Below are 11,290 nucleotides of genomic sequence, written 5' to 3'. Positions count from 1 at the left end.
GGGTTACCTCTTCAGAGGGGGGAATGTTGGAGGAGAGAGTGGGCATGGATTTGATCAAAACACCTTATATGCATGTATGAAATTCTCAATAAAGTTTTTGTAAAAAATTTAAAAAAAAAGAAAATATTAACATGTTCTCTTTGAGGGGAAAAATTGTGAGTGTATTCTATCCTCTGTGCTAGAACTTCTCTGAATTGTCTAGGTCTTTATGATTTTTGTTACCAAAAAGTAATAGTCATTTATATTTTGGGAAAAAAAGTTTAAAACTTTTAAAAGTTAGTTTCTTAAAAAAACTATTTTTATTTTATGTGTATGAATGTTTGTCTGCATGTATGTATGTGCACCACATACATGCCTGGTGCCCACAGAGGCCAGAAGAAGGTACCAGGTCTCCTGGAATTGGGGTTACAGATTCTTGTGAGCCACCACATGGGTGTTGGGAACTGAACCTGAGTCCTCCTTTGCAAGAGCAGCCAGTGCTCTGAATTTCTGAGCTATCTCTCCATCCTAAAATGTTAGTTATTTTAAGCATATTATATTTTCCCATCAAAATAATGAAGGTTTTCTTTATTTTCTGCAGGGATTAATTTATTAGTCACCAATAATCCCCTTGGCTACTAAATAATAACTTAGCTTGTAAGATGAATGCATGTAAAAAGTCATTCAATGCAGACAAAAATCGCTTGCAAACACCCTACATTAACTCTTATTTTCACTGAAATCTTTTTAGCAAGCTTACAATTAGCCAAAGTCACAATGAGGCCACAGGGGCATCACTAAATGAAAGCCATGGGCATCAATGAAACCTCATCTTTGACAGTTACAATTTGCCAGCAAATTACTACTGATGAGTAAATACAGGCACTCCTTAACTTCATCAGTGTTTGACTGATGACTACCATAAACACACAAATAACAGAGTTGAGGGCTGGTTCAAGTTTTGCCCCAACTTATTCTCTGCTCTGCTGTTTATCTGCCCCCCCAGAGAGGGACTGTGAGGCCAGGTTTCCATCAATCACACATGGGAAGACCACAAGTTCTCACAAAGATGGGAGAAAGGAAAGGGCTTCCTGAGTCCCCATGGTTCCAAACTTCCTGTAGAAACAGCTATAAACCAGGCCAGCCCTCAAAGCTACAAGATAGGTAAGCAATAGTTTTTCTTCACCCAGAATGACAAGTCACATCCATCTTAACAAACAAGAAGATACCAAGGGTGGTATTTGTTATTTCAATAATCAGATTGATCACAACATGTTAGCAAACAGCTAATTAAGTGAGTGCATAAAAGAGGTCAAGGAAATCACAACACAGACCACTTCTGTGCTTATTCTGCATTCTTTCCTGAACTGACAATGTCAGCTAGAAGCAGTGTAACAGTCCAAGTAAAGGGTACTACTTATTAGGTGAAGAGAATGAATTATAGAATGATACATATTTCTCCTTAGACCAGGTGAGATATACGATTCTTTATTGCTAAAGAAACGCCATAGTTAATCCTTTCACATAGTACAGTAACTTACACCAAACAAAATGTTAGCTGCAGTGATCCTGGGCCATGTGGCTTAATAAAGGCACAAATGTCCTTTCCCACTGCTGATGTGGAACTAATTCACAAAGTATTATTCAAAATGAGGAGGACATACTATATTAAAACACACAAACAGTATTTTTGAATGGCATAATTTGATGGCTGCACAAAAATTTTCCTTTTAAAACAAATCATGGGCTGGAGAGATGGTTCAGTGGTTAAGAGCACTGGCTGCTCTAGCAGAGGCCCTGGGTTTGATTCCCAGTAGGCACATGGCAGTTAACAAATGTCCATAACTCCAGTTCCAGGGAAATCTGATGCCCCCTTCTGACCTCCACAGGCACTGCACAACACTGACCTCCGTGGGCACTGCAAAACATGGGTGCACTCACATGCACGCAATACATTCATACACATAAAATAAAAATAATATTTAAAAAATTATGATGAGATTAAATAAGACAGATGGGTGCACTTACCTTCTTGGCTAAAACCTGAGAGTATTCAATATCCAGTTCATAGAGCGTCTCAATGTGGTCACTGGTAAATGCTATTGGAACCAAAAGGATATTCTTCCTCCCCCTCTCACAAAGCCCTTGGATAGCCTCATCTGTTTGAGGACCCAACCAGGGGATTGGACCAACCTGAGAAAGGAGGATGAATGCAGAAATGGAACATTTCTTCTGACATGTCTATAACATATCAACCCCCCAACACATACACAGACACAGAGTATTCATTCCTGCTCACTAGGCTGAGAGCCACTCTTATACCTCCTTCAATGAGTTTAAGTATTTGCACACTGACACTTGAATCCTTCTAGAAGTTGACCTAATATAGTTTCTGTCATTAAAACTATAAATAAAATATCAAAACCTGTGGAACCTCCCATCCAGTCACTCCATTTCCCCTTCTATATTACTTGCTCTTTGCAGAATTCTTTCTGCCCATGAGGTGCTATCAGGTTATAGACTAGCTTGTTTACATAAAAGAGCCCAATCCACCCATTTTATAAATAACTCCTAAAACAGATTTCAAGAGCTGATTGCCTACAAATGTATGGAGAGCACCTACCTTGGACTGCCAAACCAGTCTGTAGGAGTTGGAGTAACCCAGCCTTTCCATGACCTTGTGGACAGTGGCACCTACCTCCTGGGGATAGGGGTCCCCTCTGTTGACAGCCTACATAGAGACATAATGATATTCTATCACCAACACTGTGAAGGGCATCAAAAGCCTCTGGCTATGCAGTGATAGGGCCTCTCTTTCTGTCTCCTGCACTAGTGACAATTTTAGCAGTCCTAGAAATTCCTTCATTCCATTCCTTCACTGGCCAAAGATCACTGCCCTCAGTCAGCTCCAAGATCCCAAAGAAGATGTAAAATTCTAGGCGCCATGTTATTTGTAGGAGATGGACAAGGACTGACTACAGAGGTAGTGGGGTGAATGGCAGACTTCTGGGCAGGAACTCACAATGTGCAGAACTGCTGAGTTAACTCTAAACACTAAAGGAAGAAGAGGTGGAAAGACACAATTCCTACTACAAACTCAAGAATATGAGCTGTACCGTCTACTTTTTCTCTCCCCATCCTTCCCTGACAACAGATAGGGAACATCCTTCCCAGATAAATGATTGTTTGCATAGCATGTGTTTGATACGTATTCCTGACTCAGACTATTAATACTTTTGAAAACATTCAGTATAAGTTTTGTTTTAATATTTTGTAGTGCACTGATCCCCTGGTTCCTTCACCCTGCTTTATGATGTTTACCTCCTAATCTACCCAACTATTTTGTTGTGCATTATGTACCATCTTTTCCTGGCACTAAATAGGGACAAAGACCTTTGTCTGTTTTCTTCATTCCCATATCCTATGATAGAACAGTATCTGTTGTGCATAATAGGAGCTCATAAATACTATATTGGTGACATGAAATACTGATAAACTCCTTTATGATATTACTAGTGACTAAATAGTCATTAGAAACATAAATGTAGAAGGAATGAAAGAAATAGAGAGTTGCCTTTGGTACAGTAGAGTAGCAACTGTTACAGGCAACATCTACTGATGGCAAGAGGTGGCAAGGCAGCACCTGGAATGTTCTAGTGTGAATGTTTGTCTGCTCTCTCAGGAGCTCCACTCTGGCACCCTGGGTCTCATCACACCTAGGATGGACCTGAAAAAAGGTCATGACACCAGAAAGGACTATGATCAGGTTAAAATGAAAGAGGCAGGCTTCGGACTGGAGAAATTTATCTTCAGAACCGCTACCCAAAGTAGCAGCTGAGTTGCACAGGGCTTGACTCTGTTGACCACCAGGTGGCAATATGGAGCAACAAACAGAGTAACCACAACATGAGGTTGGCTCTATTTAACATGCAGTTCAAATCTGATCATACCTAAGAAAATGTAAACCTTCACCTCTCTGGTTTGGAATGTAGTGTTCTTAGGACAGAATACTAGTTCCAGGCTGATGAAATTGGGTAATTATTTCAAGCCTTATTGTGTATCATACAGCACACTAGCATGACCCTTCCATGTTTCCTGAAATCCAACAGTCATGGCACAGATAGTGGTATTTTAATGAACAAACTACTATAACGTGATGACTTAAGGAACAACTGGATCACAACCTGCTATGCTATATACTCACTGGTCAAGCTGTGACCCCTAGTCTTAGCAAATTAGAAACTGCAAAGGCTTCCTGGAATTCAAATGGTTCCTACCAAGTCTTGAGGATAGAAGAACCAGGACGGAGGACAGCATGCCAGGGTGAATGGAGCTGGCAGTACAGTTCAGCACACTGAAACTACAGGCTGAGCTCCTTCCACACAGCAGGCAAAGCGCACTTCTTTTAGCTGATTCACTTTTTAGGAATTCTCTGAATACATTTTTTTTTCAGTTATCATTTTAAAGAGGGTTACTAATAAGAGATCTATTTGTAATATTATAAGTTGAATTAATTGCTGGGAAGTTTCAAGAACTGAGTCTAAGGGCTGGATAGATGGTTCAAAGCAATGACTTGTTAAAAGCACTGACTGCTCTTGTAGAGGACCTGGGTTCGAATACCAGTACCCACATGGCAGCTAACAACCATCTGTAACTCCAGTTCCAGATTACCAACAAAATGTTCTTACTTACAGACATTGGCAGTGAGTGGGCAGAAAACAGGATGACGACTTCACTTCTCTTCTCCAGTGGAAAATGGTCCAGTTCCTTCAAAATGTGGTCTGCAAAGCACTGAGGGGATTCCAAGAATGGGGAAGGGGAAGTGAAAGAAAGCAAGGCAAGGAAGAAAAGCATTTCAGAAATGAGAACTATACCAAAAATCTCAGAGCAGCCCTCAAAAATCTGGAACTCTCCTTTTTTATATTAAAAAGATTGAAAACAGTACAGGTCTCTTTGCTTTGGCTCATCTTCAAAATGGATCAGAATGTTGCAGGGCCTAGGGAATTTGATGGGAAACTTCTAAAGCCCACTAATGGCTCATTGCAAATGAATGCTGAGGCTCTGCTTCCCCTCGGGAAGAGCAGGGCACATTTCCAGATGGAAAGGAAACACAGATGGGAAGAAGTTGTTTTAAGACCTCTCATTTGCTCTGTTAGCAGTAACGCAGCTTACAGGGTCTTTCTAAATCTTCCTCACTTTGGCATTCAGACATATCACATTAAGACACATTAGCCAGAAATAGGAGAGAAATATCAAAATCTTCTATTTTTATGACATGTTTCTAGGAGTCTAGGATCTGCATGAAGGCAATCTTTCTCACAACCTCCATAATGACAGATGAGACAGGCTGTACAACCCCCATTAAATGCAGAGAGGGAGAAAAGATGTGGCGGACGTGTGGGCCACATAGCCACATGTGTGAATGTGGACTAGAATTCAGGCCCTGCTACCTTCAAACCTCTGTCCACCAGACCTTGTCTAGTTGGCACTTGCTGATTCACGTGGGTAGGTGCTGAAACATCAGATCTGAAGACGTTCTCTTTCATCTCCCACTGAATCATTCCTTGTCATTTAGCTTATAAGGGAAATTCTACAAAGGGCAGCCATGGGTCAACTGATAAAACTGGAATGCGAATGGAAATTGGAGAGAAGTTGAGTATTGATGTTAAATTTACTGATGTGGAATGTTGTGCTATAATTATGTTAAGAGACCAATTCTGGCCTCAAGATATATACTCAAGCATTCATGTCTAGAAGGTGGTGATATATACACACACTCACACACACACACACATACACATATACACACACACATACACACACACACACATATTCATACACATCTGCTCTCAACCTGCTCTCAAGCAGTTCTGATAATATATATATTATAACTATACAGACAGACACATAATATAAAATTTTCCAATATATAACATATATTACATGCATCTATTATATATTATGTATATTACAATATGTATATATTATATAGAGACATATATATATACACATACACGTACACAGAACATGTAAATTACAAAGCAAATGAGACAAAAGTTAACATGTGAATACAGATGAGAATTCCTTATACTATTTTTAAAGATCTTATTTTATTTTTCATTATGTGTATGTGTGTGGCTATGTGTGGGTATGTGCATGTGAGTACAGGTGCTTGCAGAGTACAGAAGAGAGTGTCAGATCTCCTGGAGCTGGAGTTACAGGCAACTGTGAGCTGCCTGACATGAGTGCTGGGAACCAAACTTGAGTCCTCTCCAAGAGCAGTATGTGATCTTAACTGCTGAGCCATCTCTTTGGCCCCTTATACTATTCTTAGTCTTGTAACTATTTTGCATTTCTTAAATTAGTTCCAATTTTAAAAAATTAAAGAACAACATAACGGAATCATGCATATTTGCACATTTTCCTTGTTCGGTCAAGGAAACACATGAACATTTCCAGTGTTCAGTCAGTATTAACTATTCCCTAAGAATACTGAGATACTAATCATTTGAGAACTCACAAACTTTGGTAAGTAAATATCCTAATGTAAAAATAAGGTCTCTCTTTCTCTCTCTGTCTCTGTCTCTCTCTCTCCCCCCCTTCCCTCTCTCTCTCCCTCCCTCCCTCCTTCTTCCCTAGATAGTAAATGTGATAACAGTAATAATATCTGACACAAACAAAAAAGCTGTATTTTTGACGGCCTTTACAGTGTTTAGAAAGCAACACTGCCCAGAAAAGATTATTTTTGGAGAATAGCCTAGATAAGGAGGTGACTGCAAAGTTTATGAAGGAGCTTGGAACATAAATTTACTGCAATTATTCCAACAGCTAGGTAAACATTAGAAAAATGGTAATAAAACTACTTTGAGCAACTACTACTACAGTAAGTAGTAATGTGGATTAAAGACAATGTTTTTGTTGAGTTTAGGTTAGAGCTTCAGGGGTTTGGTCCCCGCTTCCTTTCCTTTCCTTTTCTCAGCTTGTAAAATTGCAAGCAAGAACACAATTCCTTGATGTTTACAAGGTTCTATGCCATCTTCAAAACTCAGGCATCACAGGCAAACAGAAGTGCTACTGAAACCACCTAAAACCCATCCTCCATTTTTCTGTGTGCAGGCCCTGTGCAAAATGAAAGAGGCCAGGCCTCTCAGAGCCTTCAATCACACCATCCAGGAGGGTGGATAAATGCCTCTAAAATTCCCTTTCATTTTATGAACAGAGACTTCCTCAGTTAAGAGACCTTTCCATCTTTCTGCTTTCCCCCTTTTCAAAGGGCTGAATTTTAATGCAAATCTAATTACTCCCTCGATCAGGGCAGGCAGATGCTGTGCAGATCCCTCACTCCCTGTGCCACATGGCAGCTCAGACCTGAAACATCCCTCCTTCCCTGCCACAGGCTCCAAGAGAAGCAGCCCGGCACTTGGGTGCTCCAGCCAGCACAGGCTGGACCCAGGAGAGCAGTGGAAGGCACACAGTCCACAGGGACAGCCATCTAGTGAATCTCTTTCTTTCCAATTTTGACTTTAAACTGGACTTCAACCCACGTGTTAACCCTTTAAGTGCCTGCAGGACACTGCTCAGGGGAGAGCAAGCTTGATTTTAATAACATCTAGCACCGTCTAGTGGTCACAGGTTTTAAGTGTCACTAGTCTTTTTAAATTAACTGTTTTACTAGAGATAACAGATTAAAGAATAAAAAACAGAGTGAAATCCAAATTACTTCATATTTCTCCTACCTAAAACAACTCAAAAGCAGAAACTTCTACTGACTCCAAAAACCTATTTGAATGACTTAGGGCAATATTTTACCAACTGCACTCTCCAGGCTAAAAAGAAAAATTAAAATAACATGAATTCAAAGCTACTGGTTTTAAAATTTTAATTTAAATGAGTCTCCTAAAAATCAAGCATAGATTAACATGACTATTATAAAGATAAGTCTTCAGGAAAAATGTGAAACTTCTTTTAATCTATGTAACTTTCCTATTGTTAAAATGTTAAATTTATTTTCATGTTTCATAACATGGCACAATTTTATTTTATGTTTTTAAGACAGAGTCTCACTATGTAACCCTGGCTCACAATATAGATGAGACTGGCCTCAAACTCAGAGACTCACCTGCCTCTGCCTCCCAAGTGCTGTGATTAAACGTCTGTGCTACCATGCCCGGCTGAAAAATAAAAAATTTACAGGTTGTGCTAACGTCTCCCTGTAGCCCCAGCTGTCCTGGACCTTACTATGCAGACCAGGTTGGCCTTGAATTCACAGAGATCTGCCTGCCTCTGCCTCCCAAGTGCTGGGACTACAGGCATGCGCCACCACTCCCAACTGAGGGTCTAGATATCTTTATTTCTTTAATCCTTTGATATTTTAAAGGATTTGGAAAACAGAGAATTTAAGTTATTTGTTGGTCATTCAATCTATGTATGTGAATTAATTGAAACAGTATGCATTAATATAATCTTTAATGTTCTTCTGGTTACTGAGAAATACAAAACTCAAAAGCTAATTGTTATGATACAGTACTAAATCATATTAATCTGAGGAAAGAAGGATATAGCCTTTCTTTTTATAAATTTAAACTCCACATGTTCTCACTTTATTTTAATATTTTATTATTTTTATTTTATGTGTATGAGTGTATTGCCTGCATGTATGTGAGTGCACCCGTGTTGTGCAATGCCTCGGAGGTCAGAAGAGGGCTGGATTCCTTTGGAAATGGAATTAAGGATGGTTCGTAGCCACCATGTGGGTGCTGGGAATCGAACCCAGGTCCTCTGAAAGAGCAATCAGTGCTCTTAACTGCTGAGCCATCTCTCCAGCCCCGGAAACAGCCTTTTTAAACTTAAATTTTATTTTCACTTTTCATAATCAGTCCCAAATTGAATCATTTTGTTTTTAATTCCAGCACAAAATTTAAGCAAGAGAATGGCAGGTTTCAGAAGGACACTTCAAGCCAGGCAGGAACAGAAGCTGGCTCACACTAGGTACTGGGGTGACAGGCCGCTGCAGGTCACTGCTTACCTGGATGAGGAGGGGGTGCGTGGGCCACCTGTCAATTGTGCTCCACTTCATGGTGGGCTTCCTTCCCACCTCATTATAGTATCTGTAAATGGCATTTAAGCTGCTGCCTGAAATACAGAGGGGGCCACTTAGTAGACATGTTTGATTATGATGAAAATAAGACACACACTAGTAAAGGCAGTAATTGTTAAGTTCAAAGTCGGCAGCTGCTTCTACACAGAAACCTAGTCTAATTACAATCTTTTCAATACTCTGGAATGCATATAGATTTAACTACCCTGCAAATGAAGATCACCAAAGAGCGATCAATTTCAACAGACCTGCAAAGATTATTGAGGCCATTTCTACAGAGAAATGTGAAGGCTGCTGGTATATGAAATATAAGCAGTTGTGGACTTGCACAGAGTAAGTCTTAAAATGGAGAACATGTGGGGAAAAAAAATCCCACTGTGATGAAAATCAGCCCCATTACAGGCAATGTAGGGGGTGAGAAAGAAAGTCCAAGGGAGACAGGCATTATCCAGCACGCTAATTCAGGCATAGTTTTTTTCTAGCACAGTTGTTTTCTGGTATTTTCCTTTACAGTTGTTTTATTTTACCAAGTTATAATGTTAGTGTATATATATAATTTCACAACTAGAGTATTTGGGGGCTTTTTCACTTAATATTACACACTAAATATTTTCCAAGTTTCAATGGAAGCTTTAGATCCACCCTCTCTAATGGTGTCATCATAAGTCATGTAGCCTATTGTGGGTTCTATACCTTCAACAAAATTTCCATCATTCCCTAGAACAAATTAAATAAACATCAATGTAACAACCTGTATGTCTTTTCAATTTTTTTGGATTTATTTTTATTTTATGTGTATGAGTGTTTTGCCTGGATATAAGTGCACGCATACTGTGCAATGTCTGCAGAGGCCAGAAAAAAGACACTGGATCCTCTGGAACTGGAGCTACAAATGATTGTTAGCCACCATATAGGTGCTGGGAACTGAAACTCAGGTCTTCTGCAAGAGCAGCCAGTACTCTTAACCCCTGAGTCATCTCTCCAGCTCCCAAAACTTGAAAGGCAGAAATCAGGAAAATTCAAAGCCAGAAGACAGCTCATATACTAACCCAAAAGAACTTTTCCCTGGCCTAGGGAGGCTGACATTAGGAGTCAAACCCTAACCCTCTGAAACCAATCCTAACAGGGACTTCTTACTCCATTCTACCATACAGCAAATTTCAACATAACCCGATGCTTCCCACCACCAGTCTCCTGGGTTCCCTACTATAGGAATTACCTGTTAAGTTTCCAGTTTCAAAGCCTATTCAGGACAGAGCCATGGTTTAACTCAAATGTATACTTAGGCTAAGAGTCAACTTTCAAAAGCTAAATGGGCTCAATTTTGGTGAGTAGATTATAGCAAATTAAAATAATCCAAATTTGGGAGTCAAAAATAATCTCAATAGGGGTAGGAGTTGGAGAGATGACTCCATGGTTTAGAGCACTGGCTGCTCTTGCACTGGCTGCTCTTGCAGAGGATCTGAATTGGATTCCTAACATCTACAGGACATCTCATAACTATCCATAACTTCAGTTCCAGGGAATCCAACAGCCTCTTCTTGCCTCTGTGGCACTGCACGCACATGCAAGTAAAACATATCATAAAGTAAAAATAAATAATTTTTTTCAATCTCTGAAGAAACCAAAGTAGTAGCATTGTATTCACTCTGCAGACTTCACTGTAACAGGTTAGTATCATTTTCTGATGTACAAAAGGGCTTCTGGGGGCCACATTAGCTCTCTCATATCAGTGGACAACATTTAATGAACTATGAGAGTCATTAGGAAGGGGAGAATATAAGTGAGAAAGATGCTATGAGAAACACAGCAAACACAGTACTGTCTAAAAGACACACAGTGAGGGGACACTCTAGTGGCTCAAAGAATAAGCATGTTTCCCAAAGGCTTTCACACCTTAGAAGTACAGGTATTGTCCTTACATATGAGCTACACCAGAGAAAAACTGAGTGCGCCCCCAGCTCTGATCATACACCAAGAACCAGCCATGACGTAAAATTGGTTGATCTGCTGCCATATAAATGATTTAATGTGCATAATTTTGAGGGCAGACATCTATATGCTGAGGTATATTTTGCAAAGCAAGACAAAAATATACCTTGAAAATTCTAAGATCTGACTCATTCTTTTATTTTATTTTTTTTTTACTTTTTGTTTTTTGTTTACCAAATATTTTAAAGCTCTAATAGATTTTCAAAATAAATCACAATTCAA

General features: G+C 39.6%; 1 protein-coding gene across 4 annotated transcripts in view; it reads right to left on the bottom strand.

Moving 5' to 3' along the window:
* Positions 1-11,290, bottom strand: part of Fech (ferrochelatase) — a 34,777-nt gene that overhangs the window by 3,786 nt on the left and 19,701 nt on the right. For all 4 annotated transcript variants that reach the window (XM_008855371.3, XM_008855373.3, XM_008855370.3 and 1 more), the window contains 4 exons: positions 9,005-9,111; positions 4,672-4,770; positions 2,603-2,710; positions 2,008-2,172 (listed from right to left, as the gene is read on the bottom strand). In XM_008855371.3, the coding sequence (XP_008853593.1) occupies positions 2,008-2,172; positions 2,603-2,710; positions 4,672-4,770; positions 9,005-9,111 (479 nt within the window). The remainder of the gene's footprint in view (positions 1-2,007; positions 2,173-2,602; positions 2,711-4,671; positions 4,771-9,004; positions 9,112-11,290) is intronic.

The sequence above is a fragment of the Nannospalax galili genome, unplaced genomic scaffold (genome assembly GCF_000622305.1).
Source record: "Nannospalax galili isolate Female #2095 unplaced genomic scaffold, S.galili_v1.0 scaffold567, whole genome shotgun sequence".
In the NCBI taxonomy this organism is placed as follows: domain Eukaryota; kingdom Metazoa; phylum Chordata; class Mammalia; order Rodentia; family Spalacidae; genus Nannospalax; species Nannospalax galili.
Note: the sequence above shows the minus strand (reverse complement) of the source record. Positions and strands in the feature narration are given on the sequence as shown.